General features: G+C 43.5%; 1 protein-coding gene across 1 annotated transcript; it reads left to right on the top strand.

The window, feature by feature from the left end:
* The first annotated feature begins 267 nt into the window (after positions 1-267).
* Positions 268-19,389, top strand: SYNM (synemin). Its single transcript, XM_054272872.1, has 4 exons — positions 268-1,053; positions 6,135-6,259; positions 11,899-11,969; positions 13,475-19,389. Exons 1-4 carry the CDS (start codon positions 268-270, stop codon positions 17,107-17,109), a joined length of 4,617 nt encoding a protein of 1,538 aa, XP_054128847.1. The 3' UTR covers positions 17,110-19,389.
* The last annotated feature ends 247 nt before the right edge of the window (positions 19,390-19,636 follow it).

Genomic DNA, 19,636 nt, shown 5'->3' with positions numbered 1-19,636 from the left:
CCGGGCTCTGGTCCTTAAACCGGGTTTTGCTCCTTAAACCGGGCTCAGACTCCCGCCCAGGAATTTGGCGGGAGCCGCCCGCAGCCGGCAGGGGGCGCCACGGCGCAGGGGGGCGGGGCCGAGTGTCAGGGGGCGGGGCCAGGGCTGAGGGCCGGGGCTGAGGGGCGGGGCCTGTCCCGGTGCCGCGCACACCCCGCAGCTCCCGCCGCAGCCGCACAGCGCCCGCAACCCCGGGGCCACCGCGCCCCGACCCCGCGGCCCGGCAAGATGTGGCGGCGCTGGGAAGCGGGATGGGACGAGAAGAGGGAGCTGCAGGAGCTCAACTCCCGCCTGCGGGTCTTCGTGACCCGCGTGCGGGAGCTGGAGGAGGAGAACCGCTTTCTGGCGCAGGAGCTGGCGGAGCTGCGGGAGCAGGAGCTGATCGGGCTCCAGGTGCCCGAGCAGGAGCTGGCCTGGCTGCGGATGCAGCTGGAGGAGCTGACCCGGGCGAAGCTGGAAGCGGAGCTGGAGCGGGACGGGCTGCGGCGGGAGCTGGAGGAGCTGCGGGCGCTGGGCGCGGAGGTGCTGGGGATGCGGCGGCGCCTGGAGCCCGAGCTGGCCGCGCAGCGGGCGCTGCTGGAGCGGCTGCGGGGCGAGTGCGTGGCCCTGGAGGAGCTGCTGCTGGAGCTGCAGGCCGAGCACGGGCACATGGCGGAGCGGCAGCGGCGGGAGGCGGTGGAGATGCGGGAGCTGCGGCTGAACCTGGCCGCCCTGCCGCCCCCCTTGGCCGGGCTGAGCCTGGAGGAGCTGGAGGAGACCTACGAGATGCTGCTCAACCAGAGCTGCCGGGAGACCCTGCTGCGCTACCAGGAGCAGATCCAGGTACTGCAGGAGCAGGAGGCGCAGCGCAGCCGGGAGAACCTGGAGCTGCTGCGGGAGGAGAGCCGGCAGTGCCGGCAGCACCTGGAGGATCTGCACCGCCAGGGCGAGGAGCTGGTCGCGCTGCGGGAGCGGCTGGAGCAGGAGATGCTGGCCCTGCAGGACCGCCACGGCGCCGAGCTGGAGGAGTACCAGGTGGGTGGCACATGGGCCCCGCTGCCGGGACTCTCCCGCTTCCCCTGACACTCCTGTCACTCGCGTTTTCCCTTCAGTTCTGATCCATGGCGCGATGTGAGCCTGACTTTCCCGTCCCTCCTCCTCGCTCTGCTCCGGGGGCTGCTAAAGCCGCTCTGGCTCGGTGTGATCCGGGCTTTCCCACCCCGCTTTCCCTCCTGGCAGTGGGATCTCCCCAGGCTGGAGGAGGAGGTGGCCCAGCAGGAGCCTTTAGCTGCTGGGCCCTTCTCTGTGTGGGGCAGGGAGTCCCTCAGAGCCCCGGGGGGTTTGGGGAGAGCTGGGTGTGACTCAGAAGGGAGACAGTGACCCTGAGGACATCATCCTGGTGACAGGTGCTCCCTTCCCACCCTGCCCGCGGCAGGTGGCCAAGAGCATGGAGCGGGCACACGGCCTTGCCAGGCGCCTGGCGGGGTTGGCAGGAGCATTGGGACACGGAGCAGCCCCTGGGAGCAAATGAACCGCGGGACACGGCCTTGAGGCTTCAGGGTGGCCTGTGCCCATCACAGAAATAATCCGGAATTTTTTCCTGTTTTACACCCGTTCCAGTGTGCCTTCAGCCTCGGGAAAAGCTTGTGGTCCGTAGCGTAGTTAAGAAAACTTTGTGTAAAGGCGAGAAGATGCTGGAGGTGGATTTTGGAGGTGTCAAACAGGGTTAGAGCGTGTGCAGCTGGGGGTTTGTTTGTGTCAGGATGGTGCTCGGTGTGATGTGTGATCCCCGTGTGTGTGGGAGGGGATCAGCTCCTGCCGGAACAGCGGAGTATCCGCTCATCCAGCTCCGTGGGGAGAGCGCATATTAGATCATGCAGCCCATCCATCCATTTCCTGAGGGCAACATTTCTTTTGTTCATTGTTAGACCCTTTATTAACACCCTGCTGGAGCTCGGTGTGTGCCCGAACCCCGTGTTTGCCCAGCTTTGTGCAGATTATGGAGATGTTGGCAGCTGGGAAGGGACTGGGACCTGTGGCTCTGTGTGTGTCTGGTTTTTGTACTCTGCTGGATTGTTTGGAAGCTGCATAGTTTGCAGATGCTGTGAACTGAGACAGATTAGGTATGTAAGAAGTAATTGGAAAGGCTCTTAACTTTTAAATATTTTTTTTCCCCGTTTTTGACAGGACAATTCATTCTGACAGTCACATATGTAAACATTCCCAAAGCTGTAGGATGACATATGTAAATCCCTCATTAATTAAATCTATCCAACAGACAAAACCTGCTGAAAATGTAAAGAAGAAATAAAGCTCTTCATTTTTTCCATTTTATATTTAAAGTTTCTTAGATTTCCAAAAAATGACCTTCTTGCTGTCTGTAATTTTTATTAGGGGTTTATAATGACAGTCACCATTGCTCAAACTGAAAACGTCTAAATATGGAGTAAACAGAGCATTTTGTATAGCTTGCTGTCCATGCCACAAGTTTTTCTACTACAGTCAGTGAGAATGGCTTTTATTTAACTTTTTCAGCTCAGGGAGGTGTTTTTAAACCAGTTATCTTTATATCTGGTTGTACTTTTAAAGACTTTTCTTTGAAAGAGCAACTGGAGAAACCCATTGTAGATGACAGCAATCTATTGCAGAAGTCAAATAATGAAAATCAATGGATGCCCTTGAATGATCCTCATGCAATGCTCCAAAATGGATTGTTGTTTTGACACCAACATCACAGACTTCTCTGGTACTTTCATGAATGTTTGACATCTTTAGATTTTACAGGAAAAATCATTTCAAATCTTAGTAATACAACAAGAAGAAAAAAGTGTGTTGAAAATATCTGACCATTTTCACCAGAAATTAAATATTATCTAGATGTATATTCAAATATGTCATAGGGTTTATTAATTCTGAAGGATGTTGTGTTTGGGTTTAATGAGAAATGCCTTTTTGCAGTTGCCAGTCTGCTGTACATGAGAAATAAAATCTTTTGCTCACATACAGGAAGAAAAATTATGGAATGTGTAGGAGCAGCTGTTTCAGGTTCCGTTCTTGGGATCAAAGCTTTTTTTTTTCCTCACTCATTTCTCTTACTGGTTGAAGTATGTTCAGCATGGGTTTTAAACTGCTCTTTAAAAAGCATCAATTCCATGCTTATTTATTGTAGAGTGTCATGTAAAAATGATATGTATGTACAGATTAAAGTCAAGTTATTATTGTTCATTGCAGCTGCAATGGCAATTAGATTTATTCATATTTTCCATATATCATCCAGTTGCCTTATATGTTCATCTTTGCCTCCTGAACTGCCCTTATCCTCACTGAAGCTTTCAGCAGTGTTAAATAGAAAAAAGTATTTGGAGTCATAATGCAGCTGAACCAGGCAGGCAGTAAATCATACACTGGAAAATTTTCCCTAGTCCTGAGTGCTAAAGGGATGAACTCAGTAGGTCTCTTCCTTCTATAATTTTAGCTGTGTGCCATGAGAATACTGATGCAAAAACTCCTGGTGGTTTGAAAACTCTGAATTATTTGGATGTAAAACCATCCATGGCCCATCCTGCTGCTCTGAAACAAGGCAGATATTTTTAACTGATAAGAGTGGGTTTAAGATCAGTTCCTGTGTCAGTGCTGTGAGCTCAAGAGAAGGAGAAAACATCTTGTCAAATGCACATTTAATGTTGATATGTCATGTGCCTTTCTCTGTGTAGCAGTTTCAAGCCAGGCAAGTGCAGGGTGAGTTCCTCCCCTGCTGAGCCATGAATGAGCCATGGGATCAGTAAATAGTTCCAGATGGAAAGGGCTGGGGCCTGGAATCCTCTATTCCCTCAGTAGGTACAGCTTGGACAACCCAAGTAAATTCTTTCCCCCCTGCTGCCCTTCTAAAATTTCCCAGTGCTGCCTGGAAAGGAGCACATGAAGGGTGAGAAAACAGTTTCTATTCCTTTACTTAGTCCTAGCAGGACATCACAGGCATTTGGGGGCTGTGATTGATGTGGCTGGGAAGCAGATCTTTCCAAGAGAGCCCTGTGTGAAGAAAACACCAGATCTGCCAAGCAGAGAGGTTACCTTTTGCAAAATGGGTTTGTTGGCTCCCAATCTGCTGGACTTTGATGGATTGGTTCCTGTGCTTTTTGGTGTGCTTGGAGACAGGACTTGAGGCCAGTTGTCTTCTGCTTTATGTTTGAGCATCAGGGATGCAGGGCTGGGTGTCTGGCTGTCTGCCACCAGTCTATGGAGTGTCTGCTCCCACTGGAATTAATTCCTTTGGAACTGCTGCACAGCTGGCTGGGCTGTGTGGCCCCTTATGGTAATCATGAACTCCAGCTCTTGGATCCCCAGTGCTCTCCAGCCCCATGGGCAGAATCCAGGTGGCTTTTCAAACCCAGACTGGAGAACGTGGGGGTGAGGGACTGAAGCTCCTGTGTTCTTGGATGGATTTGAACAGCCCCTGTATTTCAGCTCCTCACGATCTGTAGTCCAGTGTAGAAATTTCCTGTATGGATTTTTCTGGGACTGCATTTTAAAGCTCTGCACATGTATAGGTTATTCTGTGTTTAATTGTGCAGGCAAGAAACATCTGAATCATTTAACTTTTGTACAAGAGCTCTTAGGGATTGGTTTTCTTCTGCACCTCCTGCTGACTCCTGGTTCTGTTGCACCCTGGCCATTCTTGCTGGGTAACCTTTTCCTTTTAAAAGCAGTACTTTTACTTTTCTTCCCTTCTCACCTCAGATTTTCCACTGTGTCTGTGCTGTCCTTGAGCAGGATTGTTCCCTCAGAGCTGCTGAAGATCTGCCTGGCCATGGGATGGTGCCTCCCCTGGGTCTGCAGGAGGATTTTGGGGGGTTTTGGTGCTCTTTCAGATAAGCAGATATGATTTGTCTTCTGCCATAAAAAGGGAATTTTAAGTACACTGAAGACTGTAGGCAAGGATTGTCATGTCAGGGGAAACATCGGTGTAATCATTTAGCAAGAGCTGCAAAGGCAAATGAAGAAAGAAATTAATGTGTTATATAGAGAACTGTACCCACGTGTATAGGCAAATATAGGCAGCTTCCTTCATAGAGCTTTCTTTTTAGTTTTACTTAAAAAACCCAAAACTATTAATGGTTGACATGCCAGCACTTTATATTCTTAGTTCTTACTTCTGCCTAGCACATCATGCTGGCATTAACAGCAGAGTCCCCTGCTGTATCTTCATTTTTATGCTGTTGCTCATACTGTGATACTGGAGCACTTGCTGCCTATAAGTGATATATTTTGAATTTTTTAAAACTAAACCATCAGTGCCTTGATTTTCCAGTTTGATTGCAAAGCAGTTTTCAGGATGAAATCTAAAATACACTGTTGTGAATTCCTGTTTAGTGTTGTACATGAGGTTTTACTCTGTAAATGACATTTCAGAGTTCCTGCATAGTGCAGAGTGACGTGAGCAAAACAGAATCGGGCCTTTGTTGATACTTAATTTGTCTTCCCAGCCCCCAGAACAAATTGCAATCTATAGCATATTAGTTAGCAAGGTTAGAGATTTGGTACTGCTGGATGGGCCTCAAAGCAGCTGTCCAAATACTATAGAAAGCTTGAAGGAATCACTGGAGGTTCATCTTTTACCTTGTGGGCACTGTGAGTATCTTCAGATGCTCAAATTCCAAAACTGGTTTGAAACCAGACATCTGTGGAACTGAAAATACTGGAACTGAAATGAGGTTCTCATGGCAAAGCTATTGCTGACATTTCTGATCTCAAGTGTGATTTAAGCACGTCTTAAAATGGCCAAATGAGTCACATATAAATCTTATGAAGAAGTGTATTTTCCTTGCCATGTGTGCTTAATAACTTTTGAACAGGGAATCTGAATGGGTTTAACTGAAATAACTTAACCAGCTTGTAAGGAATAAAATGAACTTAGCATAAAACTTGCTTCAGGAACAAAGTATTCCAGCTTGTATATGGGAAGGTCATGGAGCTGATTTCTTTTGGTTTTTGAAGTGATAGAGCACTGATGTACTTTTGTATAAGTTTTTTTTAATTAATTTTTTTTATGTTTTAAGGCATTGAAGTTTACATATTTTATGTTCTTTCAAAACTAAAAATTTCTTGTTTCTTTTCAGAGAATAATTGATGCCCTGGAAGAAGAGAAGCAGTTCCTGACCATGTCAATCACAGATTACCTGAGGGACTACCAAGAGCTCCTGCAGGTGAAAGCAGGCCTCATCCTTGAAATTGAAACCTACAGGTAAGATTTGTGGTCACACTCTATTCTCTAGACAGAGTATAATTTAAATCCCTTTTTATAGATATGAGAGCCCCATTCATCCCCTTTCCAGCATTTAAAATACAAACAGTGACTTTGGGAGTCTCAAGGCTCTACAGCCAATATAATTCATAGGAATCCTATTAAATTGGTACAAATATCATGGTATGTAAGAAACCTTCTTAGTCCTGGTAGAATGGATATCAGATTGATGGGGATTTTTGAGGCAATATTTGGTTACAAGCTGAGGAGGCAATATCCCTAAATTGCAGTCAGTAAAACTTGAGGTTATGTAGTTGCTGTCAATTTACATGGCACATTTCATTGTTTCAATATGTTGATTAGTGACCACCTGCAGCACTGATGTAAGCAGTGAGTTCCCCATCCCTGTTGCAGTTGTAGGATAGTGGGAAGGTAACAGAAAAGTCTTCTCCATCCTTGATTTGTTATGAAAACATGTTTAGATCAAATGGGAGATAAGAGCAAACAACATCTCTGCTAATGAATCTTCAGGACTGTGCTTCTCTCTAGCCACTAAATAGTTGTGGGGTTGAAAAGGCAGAGTAATTCTCTTGTCTGGGGAATCATGATGTACAGGGCACAAAGCTGATTTGGAATGAAAAAAATCCTGAATAACCCAATACTGATGAACTGGAGGAAGATCCTTCCTTCTTGTAAAGATAATGTGTTTTTTCTGCAAATAGCACAAAATTTTCAACAAATTTCATTGAGATACTGATCTTCAAATACAGAGAGATGAGCAATTATTACTGAGGAAAGGGATAATTTGTGAAAATTTATTGTCAGGCTACTTCTGTATTTTTTTAAGGAGACTTCCTCTGTCATTACACCGGGTGCATTATTAATATTCAGCCTGTGTAAATAGATGGAGTATTTCCAGTTAAATATAATACATGCTTCTGTGTCCTAAAACATTAATGCTGTGTCCTGAGTGTGAACCAGTAAGTCTGGATAAAGATAGCACCAGCTGAGTTATGGGTGAGGTGTGTGGACTGTCAATCCACTGATGCATTTGAAATTTAATTTCACTTGCATAACTGAAAATATGGGAAACTTGAAATAACTTCTGAGGAGCTTGATAAGGAGTAGTGAGCAGAGAATGTCTTCATGAAAGAGCACCAACAGTCTGGAAGCCTTGTCTGCAAGGAGGCACAGACCAGGGCTGGTTTCTGGAGGAGATAAAATCACAGCCAGTGGGGGACAAGTAATCTGCAGTCACTTGATAAGCAACAGTGTGTTGCTTGATGTTTGGGGACCCCTGTGATCCTTGGAAAGTCAGCAGTGTCTGGAGCATTACTGTGGAAGTGGTAGCCAGTTGTGATCCTTATCTATGTGTGTTAATTCTGTTAACTTTGCTAAAAAACATGATTCTTCTGAATTTAATCCCAGCTCTGTTGTTGACTTTCACTGCTGTCGTTAAACTTTCTCCCTTGGTTTATTCATCTGCAAAACAGGATTAGCACTGTCACAATAACAGAATTATCAGAGTTGTTTTGATGATTAGTATTCATCCAGAACTAGGAATGATAATGCCCAGATATTCAGTTGTTTGAAAACCTTGTAAGCCCATGAAATTCTGGAATTTCTCCAGAGTTGTATCACTGATTATCTGAGTATTATTGGCTTGTCTAAGGATTCCCTGCCCTGGTTATAGAAAGGACAACAATTCAGCATCACCTGCAGTGTGTTTGTTGTCCAGTTCAGAAGCTCCTTAATCCATAGGGTTTGTTCATCTGATGGATGTGAATGCAGCTTGGGTCACTGATGGCCTTGGCAAGGCAGATGTCAATGGAAAAATCAGCATCTGCCCACTGAAGATGGGATAAGAATAAGAGAATGGGCCTTGCTACAGATAAAAAACTTCCAAATGCCAGCAAACAAGCTTCTTTTAAAATATCAGAAGCTGAAAAGCTATTTTTTTGTGGTTTTACACATATGCAGTTTTACCTCTTCCTCCTCTTCTTTTCCTCCCTCTATTCAAGATAATAGTTCCTTCCTTCTTGTGTGTCTCTGTCAGCCCTGCTGTGGGAGGGGACTCAGTGCATAAAGTCAAGTAGGAGAGTTCTGGACAGCTCATTCATGTGCTTTTTCAAATCCTGTTCCTCTCCCAGGTCTTTTTACCTGCGGAAAGAAGGGCACGTGAGCACAGCTTCAGTTGTTTTCACAGAGGATGCTGGCATATACCCTGGCTAATGCAGACTGGAAACAAAAGCCACCTATTCACACTCAGTCCAGCATCCTGAGCTTTCCATGGAGAGCTTCCCACCAAGGCCCTGGCATTTCCTTTCCTCCTGGCCCTATAGGTTGAGGGTGTGGTAGCTGGTCTTGGAGCCTTTTTGCCTCCCACCCTGTGTTTTTTCTTTGTTTCACAACTCGTTCAGTTCTGTTACAAGGTCGGTTCTTTCCATTAGTCACCATTGCTCCTGGAGTGGGAAGAAGGATCCCTGCTGCAAGGAACACCCTTCCTTAAGGTCCAAGTGTATTTCCTCTCTGACTCTGCTCACCCTTCCTGCTCTGGGAGCCAAGATTCACTCAGGAAGAGAAATATGTGGCTTTGTGGAGTTACACCTCATGGGAATATTCATTCCTAAGCCCTTTTCTCACTGTTGAAGTAAATATTTATTAAGTGTCTCACAGTTTTGTTCTGTGTCCTTGGAACCCTTCAAAACCACAGCTACTTAACTATACTTAGGTTTTATTTCCAGAGAGAAGTGGTAAATTAGTAATCCTGTAAAAATCTTGATTTTAAAAGGAGATAGAAAACCTGCCTAGAATCTGAATTGCTCTCAGGTCTTTCTCCTTAGCTAGCAGAAACTTCTCTTCACGTAGCAGTGGCTGCCCAGAGCTGTACCAATAGGTTCAGGAGCTTTTCTGTCCTCTCTAAAATATGTTGTTGAAGGGTAAAATATTTCAGTTTGAAATTCCAGTGTCATACAAGTGTTCTGTTCAGGTTACCACCCTGCATTCTGAAGCACCAAAGGCTACACAACTTTATTTCCATGGTCATTGTTAGGATCTCTGAACACATTTGCCAGGTGAACTTTGGCTTGTGGTCCTCCATGAACACTTCTGACCCTTTCCATGCCTTCCTCTCACAGAATCATCACCAGCATTAAGCTCCTCTGAGCCACTCACCACAGCTTTTTCAGTCAGTCTCATTTCTTCCTCTTCATAACTTGTACCATCCAATAGGTTCCACTCCCGTATGGGTTTCATTTTGAGAACGCACTGAGTTTGCAACACCTGGGGAATTTAACATGCAGTACCTGCTGTTGTTCACACTCCTTGTCCTCCTATCCTAGGAGGATGGAAAAAGGATGTGGATGGCCTTGGCCCCCTTCCTGGAGAGGTGGGATTTTTTGTATCTCCTTAGAAAATACCCAGGATAGAGAGGATGAGTGTTAATGGCTTGCTGGCCAAGTGCCTCATCTGAGATTTTGGGTTTCTGTAGTTGAAATGAAGTCATTACTGTCCTGAATGCCCATAATAAAATTTGCACTACATCCTTTTGTTCTCTCTCCCCACCCCAACCACTTTATCTCCTCCTCCTGCTCTCATGGACTGGTTGTTTCTGCTGTCATCCAGCACAGGCTGGCGAGCATGGCCCTGCTAACTTTAGATAAATGCCATTAATAATGACATGAGCTAACGGTGCAGTTGGATTATTTTCTGGTAACACTTAAATTAAGTGTTAACAAAATGGGAGTATATGTCATTTGGGACCTGATTTCCAGGAAGTAGCTGACATGGTTATTTTTTTTAGAAGAGTGCTGCTTGGGGCAATGTTTTTTTTTATTATTACTATGACTACTTAAAAGTTCATACAGTTGAAATTAATTCTTTGGGCAGTTTAAGTTTAAAAGCAGACCTTACCACCAAGAGATTATTATTAGGAAAGGATGCAGAGGAATAGAGAAGCAAAATGACTTGCATAAACTCAAGCTATGGTCAAGCTCAGCAGCCCAAGCTGAGTTTGCTGGCTCAGTACAGTACACTGCTCTTTCTCGTGCCAGTTTAGTAAGCCAAGCTCAGTTTAACATTTTCTTGGTTTCTGATAAGCATGAGGTCATACATATTATGAAGTGCCCAGTAAAATACTGATTCTCTGTCCAGTTTTACAGAAGTTTCAGGAAGCTTTGCCTTTCACTTTCAGTAGTAACACTTCAGATCCAGCTTTTCTGTGGGCTGCTGCCCTTTGCCATATACAGTTACCTCCTGGAGCTTATTTTTAGTGACCTCATAGGTTGCTGCAGCAACTGAACAACTGTTGTTTTAACAGCAGCCAGAAATCCTTAGTCAAACTCCCCACATTCCTGCTTTCCTTCGTCATGGTTAACACTTTCCCTGCCAGCTCCTGGATGTGTTTCTGCAGCGTCACCACCAGCTTCTCTGGCAGGTCTGTCAGAGAAATTTGTTTGGCACTCGCTGGCTCCATCAGATCAGATGTTTGGTCTTGGGAGCATTACATGTGTTGAAGGGATCTAATTGCCATGAAGCTTCTCTCAGCGTGGAGAAAGATAAATTGCTTTTACTGTGGGTGTTTTCAACTCAAAAAATAAAAGGAAAGATGCCCATCTGAGCCTGTTTTAGGTAGTTCTAACCCGGCTTTTCTTCTGGATCTAGACAAATCCATCAAGGCTAAGAAAACCTTGCTAATGATATTTTGCTGGTGCCAAAGTGATCAGTCATGGGAAGTGTGAAATATACAGGTGATGTTAAAACACCTGCTGTGTTAGTTTTGACATAAATGTCCAGCAGAAGTGTTTGTACCCTAGTCCTGAGTGGCTTTCAGCTCCTGCCCCGGGGAGGCAGAAGCCTTGGCTATCGAAGTCCTCCAGCCTTACTCTTGCCAGCTTTGATGTTGCAGCTGTGTCTTATCAGTGCAGAACATCTGGCATTCCCAAGCCCAGAAATGCTGTAAGTGTCTGGTAGGAGCAGCACAAGCCCACCAAGTTCCTGTGCTGCCTGCAGCCTTGCCTTGCCCAGGGCATGGCCTGATGTAGCATTTCCAGGCTGCTGCCCTGGCGCTTCCTGGCAGTGTGGGAGCTGTTGGAGTGTCACTGCCAAAAGGGACAGGGACACACAGAGAGGGCGTTAAAGGAGACCAAGCGGTTTCTGACACAGAGAATTTCTCTACTCCTTTTTTGTGAAATGTGATGTGCTGATTTCCAATGGAATAGGAACTAGGAATAGTTAATTTAACACTGTAAATTGTTTCCTCCAGCACTGTGTTTGATAGCAGAAGTTATACTTTCCTTCATTTTTCATTTCACAAGGATACAACTTGCAAATCCTCCTGTAACGGTTCCCTCATATCACACTTCAACACCACCTTTACTACTCTTTTACAAACAGGAAGGTTGCTGTCATTCTTTTTTTCATTTTTGCGGGTTTTTTTTGTAAAACATCTTGCCCAGAGAAACTGTGGCTGCCCCATCCCTGGAAGTGTTCCAGGCCAGGTTGGATGGGACTTGTTGTCACATTCCACTATTCCAGGTTGCTCCTACAGGATAATTGTTTCAATTCCTAAGACTTATAAATGTAAAATATTATGCTTATTGTTCCCAATATTTTAATGAAATGCCCTTTGTGTTTTGCAGAGCTTTGTTAGAAGGGGAGTGCAAGCCATGGATTATATGGAGAGAAGAGTATGCAGGGAAATTGCCTCAAGGTAAAATATGAATATGTTAAAATTAATTTTGAATTAAATTAAATACAACTGGAAATCATTATGTTATACTCTTCCTGATGTATATTTTTATGGGTGTATTGCAAAGTGAATATTGAATTTCTTTTGAGTGTTAATATTTTAAATCAACATATTGCTCTTCTATGTGAGATACCTTATAAAATCATGGCTTGAGTGGAGCACATAGGGAGTGATGTTTTGTAGCTCTAAAGAACTTTTGGATGTCCATAGGGCTTAAGAGAGTTCTGAAGTATAAAGCAAGAGGTGTTTAACAGAACATGTAGTTAAAAATAAGGAGTTCATCATCCTGAGGCATTGTGAGTGTTAAAAAGTTCACGTGGGTTTAAAGAGATATCTTAGCAGAGTAATGAAAGACAAATCAAAGACTCACTAAACATAAAGATACCATTTCTATCTTAGGAGCTGCAAATCTCTGGAGGCTGTGAGAGTATACAAGGGAAGTATCACTATTTACTTGCCCTGTTCTTGTACTCTTCCCTGTGTATCTACTCTTGGTCCCTGCAAACAGGGTTTTAGATAAGATGGACCTTCACTGTGGCTGCTGTGGACATTGCAATTAATAACAGAATTAATCTGGATAATACTCAGGAGTTTAACAATGTGGGGTCATTACTGTAGTCCCAGAAGACATTTGAAGGCTGTGTGTGTAGCAGGAAATGCAAGAGGCTCAGGCTGAAATGCTCACAGAGATCTGCCTGTGCTGTTAAATTATGAACATTGTGTCTTCATCTGGACAGCAGAGTTTGGATCTGGACTAGCCAGTACTTCTGCAGACAGTGCTCAGCATATTCACAGAACAGGGAAGGAATTACAGAAATAATACAGGAGACACTACCAAAAGTCAGAGAAGATGTGGTAGCTTTTTAGGAGTGAGAGATGTGTGTGGTGCAGTACTGGTTGGTCTTACCTATCAGATATTCTGGAACATTGTATTAATTTCTATAGACAGAGCCTAAAAGGTTCTTTGTTTCTCTCCCTTGTTGTTCTTTACTGTGAGGCTATGAAGGGTTGTATTTGTGTTTGCAGTTTCTAGTATGTGGTGGGAGTGTGCCCTTAAATGTCAATAGGAACTAAGAAACTTCAGTAATGAAGCAAAAAACCCAGCCTGTGATGTCAGCATACATTATTTAATAAGAAGTTGTAAATGAACATCAGTATACATATAAAAAGTGTAATTCCTCAATAAATGCCACAATACCCAGTAGTGCACAACAGGTAAAATTAGCAAGATCTTGCAACTTGAAACTTGAGAAAAAGCTTTGCTTTCAGCTTTAATGTAATTTATGCACAGACCTAATTAACAAGCAAAACCTACAGGAATGCCTGTACAAAGCTCCACTGAAAATGAAGACATGATTTCTTTCATAAAACATAGTGCATGTTTTCATAGTTCATGCCCTCTATTTGACGATATTTTAAATGCAAACCATTATTTTAATGCTTGGTCACCTGTGCTCTCTTTGCAGATCTTATAAACACTTTGTATACCAACTACACTGATATTTACTCTACTTATCAAGAAAGTAATAGAAGTAAAACGTCACCAGCTCCCAGGATCACTGACACGAGGCACAGAATGCCAGTGACAAATATGAGCAGCTCTGCACATTACTCAGCCCACTCCACACTGTCTGGATCACACACAACAACGGGGGGAAGAACTTTTGGAAGGGACCTGCTTGGTTCAACATACCGCCCTTCTACGACTGTCACAAAGGATGAAAGGATTGTAACAGACCACAAAGAGCTAAGAACATTTACTCCAGACTACAGTAGCTGGAGAAGCACTGAAATGCAGCAGAAGAGGATTCCAGAAAGGAAGAAAACAGAAGTTACAACTTCATCCACAGTATCTTTTTCAAAAGAATCAACACATGCAGAAAGATCAGACAAGGACCACAAGCCTGATGCTGAAAGAAGTAAACCAGGCTTCACTAGATTTCCGGCTTATGAGCTGATTACCAATGCAAAACCATCTAAATATGAAGAAACTATAATTGAAACTCGGACCACACTAAAAGACAAAAGAGGTGGCAGCAAACCAACTGATGAGAAGACTTCTCTGCTGAAAGAAAAAGATAAGATGGAGAAACAAACAAAGGATGAGAAAAAGAAAACTGATGAGAAATCCTTTATAGAAGAAACTGTCGATTTTGGGAGGAAGACTGAGCAGAAAAAATATATCCATGAGGAAATTAGCCAGAAGGTAATAGACAGTGATATTTCTGCTGCAAGAACTTTGAAAAGGGAAGCAACCAAAAATGATGCAACTGTGACCTCAGAATCAAGAAGCAAAGATGTCATTGAGGTACCAATCACCATTGAAAGGCCTGTTCCTGACAAAGAGCCTCAGAGAAATAAAGAAATAAGGGTACAAGGTGTTAAAACTTCCATAGGAAGAGAAACAGATGAACACGCAACTCAGTCTGCTGAAACTCGCCAAGTGAGGATTTCAGAAGCAGAGTCCAGTGTGGAAGATCAAGAGCAAATTAGGGATGGGAGCCATAAAATGGGAGCTCTGCCAACTGAAAGCATAGCAGAGAATATTGTTGCTGACATTCTTAAAAGTTTCACACACTCTTCTAGTTCACAGATGTCAACAGACACCAAAGTGACTTATTTTGATAAGAAAGAACAAGAAGATGAAGGGAAAATAAAGACTGAGTTCACAGTGCAGTCTCAAGTTCAAGAAGACATAGCCATTTCTGGTGAAGGTGACTTGGGACACCTATCAAACCAGGATGTCAGAAAAGTGATTCGAGAGGGCGTTGAGGGGACTCCATCCAAAGAGGAGATAGAAGATATTGTCCATGACGGCCTGAAAGGAAGCGAGAGCGGGAAGAACGTGTCTGTGAATGTGGAGATTGTAGAGGAGCCACTGGATTACACCACCGATGAAAGGAGTGATTTTTCAACACCTTTCCAAGTAGAAGAAGTGGAGGATTCATTCCCTGAGAGGGAGAGGCGTTATGGTGAGGAGGAACAAAACGTCACCTTCACGTATGAAGATGTCAAAAAGAAGAAACCGCGCCATGAGAGCTTCACTCACGTGGAAGAAGTAACTGAGGAAGATGACTCACCTATTGAACAGAAATATTTTGTATCTGTTCCTGATGAGCATCCTATTATTAATGAAAAAGATGATGACTCAGTCTATGGGCAAATTCATATTGAAGAAGAATCAACTATTAAATATTCTTGGCAAGATGAATTTTTGCAAGGCACACAAAGTAAAAGAGAGGAAGGTGCGAGGTCTCCAGAAGATACCTACAAAGTGGTGGGGGAGGAAGCCAGTGCCCATATTTTAAAAGAGCATCCTCCTGAAGGTGAAAGATCCCATGTTGAATCCATTGTCATTGAAAAAGAAATTAAAATTCCCCATGAATTTCAGACTTCAATAAAAGGGCTTTTATCCAAGGAAACAAAAGACCCTAAACATCAGTTGAAGGAAGCTTTGGAGCAGTTGGAGGGCAGTCTCCCAGAAAGTGTGAAAGAGGAGCTCTCTGCATTAACAAAAGACAGCAGAGTGGACGCTAGCAACTTGGCATTTGATATCAAAAAAGTTGATCAGAAGGAGGAGGGGGGCTCAGTGACCATTGTTGCTGAAGTCAATCTGTCCCAGACCCTTAATGCTGATGAATTTGATATAGATCGGCTTGGTGAAGTAATCACAAGCGAGAAGGAGAAGGCAACATTACACTCCCTGAAGAAAGAGAGCTCAGATAGGAGCAGTGTGGAAGTTTCTTCCCACAGTGACAAATACACCCCTTTTGCTGACCAGGAGATCTACAGCTCCTCCACGACGAGGCGCAGTGGTGGCGCTGGCTATCACACCACTGAAAGGGTCGTCTATGACGGTTCGGTTTCGGAAACTACAGATTATGGAGAGGCCTCTCACTCATCACACTCAGCTGATGAGACCAAGTCCCAGAGGCGTGTCAGGGTTGGCCCAGCAGAAGTCCAGGGGTTTGAGCAGGTCCTGTATGAAGGGCCGGGTTCTGAAGCGCTGGAGCTCAGTGCCTCAGAAGATCTCGTTCAGAGAGAGGGGCTGTCAGAATTCAGCCAATCTGTGAAGCACTTCAAACTGGGCCCCAACGAAATCCAAACCACAGAACAAGTCATTTTTACAGGCCCTATTACTACAGTTGTAGAAGAGATGGATTCTGGAAATCTTTCTCAGAAGGTCTCCACAGACTTCAGCAGGACCACAAGACGTGTCACAGTAGGATCAAGGCAAATGACTGAAGGAGTCTCTTTTGAGGGGTCGGGTTTGGACTCTGTGGCACTCAATAGCTCAGATGGCTTTTCCCAGGCTGAAGGGGCTGTGGATGTCAGCAGATCAATGAGGCACTTCAGGCTGGGCCCAAAAGAGGTTCACACTGAGCACGTTATCTTTGAAGGGCCCATCTCCGGTAAAGTGGAGGTCAGCAGCACAAGGGACTTCTCACAGGCAGAAAGTTCAGTCAGACAAGTCCAGATGGGTCCCCAGGGATTTATGACAGCTGAAGAGATCATCTACCAGGGGCCTGCCTCTGAGCACACAGAAATCACTGAACTGGAAGACCAGACCCTTTCAGGAGGCTCAAGAGCCTTCAGGCGTGTTCAAGTAAGTCCTGCAGGAACACATGCTGAGGAAATCATCTTCTCAGGACCCATTGCTGGAGTGGTGGAAGATCTTTCACAAATAGCAGAGTCATCTGAGAGCAGCAGCTCTGTGAAGCATGTTAAAGTAGGCTCCAGGGAAACAGCTTACACTTTCCAAATGGATGTTTCCAGTATGGGTGGAACATCTGCAGAACAGCAAGGGGCAAGGCTGGTGCCCATCAAGCAAGAGCCTTCTGCTGGTCAGCCACAGGTCATCGTTGAAAGCAACCAGCTTGCAGGAAATGAAAGCACAAGAAGTGGCTACGTTCTCTCCAGTTTCTCCCAAGATCAGGGGGAAAAGGTGGTGGAACAGTCATATTTTGATCAAACTGTGCAGTTGCAAAGAACGGTCGGCCAAAGGTCGGATACTTCTGAAGAGAAGAAAGTCGCTTTTGTCTACCTGGACCATGAGGAGGAAGATGATGAGGAGAATGATAATGATGGACAGTGGTTCTGAAAGGACTCTCTGATGAAGCCTACATAGCAGTTTGTTTATACCTATTTTATATTATCCTTTTTTTTAAAGAGAAAAAAAGGGATGGGGAAACACTCAAACTATTTAGATTATTAATGCTGGACTGAGAAGTGTTGAATTTAAGCCTCTATTCAGCACATTTTATTTTATTGGAAATTTTATTTTTGGGAGAGATCATGCTCTTAATATTTTTCCTCAGAGTTCTGTGTCTAATATTTTCAGATTTTTCCACCCATAGAAGCAGGAATTTGCTACTGGGGAATTCAAAGGATTCTATTTTTCTGTTTGTTTTATAGCACACCAACTATTAAATGTGTGCTTGAATAGGACTTTTCAAATTATTTTTTTCTTAATACTGTATTGTACTTGGTTACTACAATATTACTATGCAATTCGATTTGAATCTCAAGCTACTGACCACAAATTTAACAGAATATGAGACTGAGTGGTAGTAGCTGATTTTCAGTTCCATTTCTGTGTAGTTATATGCAATACCTAATGCATACATTATAAGAGACAGTTATTACAGCTATAAAATTAAATATGATCCTGTAGGATCAAACTAAGCATAGCAAGACTTGACAAAAGTGACATTATTTTTATAGCTTGAATGCAGTGCAAAAAGAAAGAGGTAACACCGAGGTAAGAATTTCTCACAGTATTCCAGGTGAGAAATAGTGAATTTTATGGTTAGACAATAGTATATTTAATATATCTCTAAAATGAAAACAAATTTAAAAACTAGACTGGATAGTGTTCCCACTGAGGTAAGGAGAACTCCTTACAGATGCAGTGGCTGTGTACATTAGTAACCTCAACTTCCTTTGCAGTTCATGGGTTACCTGATACTAGGTATTGCTAAAGGCAAGTGTGAAGAGTCAAACATGACTACATAGTGCCTAATTTCCTAACACAGTGAAATTAGCTGATATGTGTCCTGTTAGAAGGAAACTTTTACAAATGACATTGATGACACTTATGATCATTGTGTGTCAGCTCATTCCCAGATAATCCTTTGTTTACAAACAAGATGTCCTTTTCAATCACTCCCCCTGCAAACCCAGCCTGAGATTTGAATTTGTTTTTCTTCCTTTTTTTTTCCTCTGAATGTAACATGTGCCTTAGGCCAAAGTTGCCTTCTACTTAAATCGTTTGCAAATAAGCTAATTTCACTTGAATTGCACATTGGTTGAATGAAGGACATAATTTCACTTTATAATTCAGTGACTTTATAAGTTCAGCTTGGAAGCCAGCACAGCACCACTGGCTGGCCTGACCTGGGCGGTGCTGGCAGTAACAAAAATAGCAGCCAAAAAATATTGTCACTGAGGTAAGGAATACCATACTGGACACGTATGGAAGTAACAACCAGAGGTGAGAAGCTGCTGTTTCTGCACACACACACTCACAAACACAAGCACACACTCACTCACTGTGCCCACCTCTGCAGAGCAGACACACACCTGGCTGGGGAGGCTGAGCAGCGCCAGCCCGGCCAGTGCTGACTCCCAGATTTTCTTCCTGTGGTTATGTAAGCGCAGTTTTGTGTGTGCTGATCCATCTTAGAATCCAGTTAGACTATCTTAGTCTGGCATGACTAGTCACTTTTCAGATTCCTTACTATTAACAGAAGTAGATTTCTCAAAGCTGACTGCTGCTTTATACTATGAATGTAAAGGCAAAGCTGAGAAGCTCCGTGCTGACTGACAAATCCTGCTCTCTCAGATATAGGACAGTTTAATCCATGTGTGCCTTAGTTTTACTAAGTTTGAAACTGTACAAAGCTATTAATGTTCCAAAGATTAACTCATGAGGTTTGTCTGCACTGCAAGATTTTCTGAATGTTTTCCTCATTTTGTCTGGAATCATTTGTTGAAATTGGAAGTTCCACCAACAGCTGGAAAATGAATAGGAAACTGAGTTGTGTAGAAGCACTCAAGGCATGTAATCTAAGCTTATTTATACTGTTCACTGTGTAATAGATAATATTTTTTTCAAAACTATTCCTATAGGCTCAGAAAAGAGCTTGTGCTTCTATTTATAAATAGGATGTTAATTATTATAATACTTCTAATCTCATCCTATATTTTTGTTTCCTTAGTTGACTGTATGATTTTAAAGGTGGCAACATCTCCGTGTTTAATAATCAAGCCAGAATTTTCCAGCTAGGTGCCATACTGCCAATAATCAGATTCTGTACTTCAAGTATCAAATAACTGCATGAAGGAAGAAGTCAGGTCTGTAGTAAGCAACAGAGGTAAAAATAATGGAATTTTATTGGAATATCTTGGAATTTTATTCAAGACTTACCATTCTCTGTAAAGCAGATACAAGAATATCTGCAGAAAATATATTTAGCAATCAACAAGAAGCTACTTACAATGCCAAGCCCATTGATGAATACATTGTGGAATCTTTGACAGATTCAGGTGCTCCTTAGGAACAGTGATGCCAGAACTGTTCTGTTTATCTTCACCTGCTGAGAGGATTATTAGGTAAGGTGAGGGAA

This window comes from Melozone crissalis, unplaced genomic scaffold (genome assembly GCF_028551555.1).
Source record: "Melozone crissalis strain CALT ecotype California unplaced genomic scaffold, PUWL_Pcris_2 ptg000014l_1, whole genome shotgun sequence".
NCBI classification, from domain to species: Eukaryota; Metazoa; Chordata; class Aves; order Passeriformes; family Passerellidae; genus Melozone; species Melozone crissalis.
Note: the sequence above shows the minus strand (reverse complement) of the source record. Positions and strands in the feature narration are given on the sequence as shown.

What these genes read in the sequence shown, in the direction of transcription:
- SYNM (XM_054272872.1), top strand. Translation starts at nt 268, where the DNA reads ATGTGGCGGCGCTGGGAAGCGGGATGGGACGAGAAGAGGGAGCTGCAG. An exon ending in CCGAGCTGGAGGAGTACCAG is followed by an intron (nt 1,054 to 6,134) that starts GTGGGTGGCACA and finishes GTTTCTTTTCAG; the next exon opens with AGAATAATTGATGCCCTGGA. An exon ending in TGCAGGGAAATTGCCTCAAG is followed by an intron (nt 11,970 to 13,474) that starts GTAAAATATGAA and finishes CTCTCTTTGCAG; the next exon opens with ATCTTATAAACACTTTGTAT.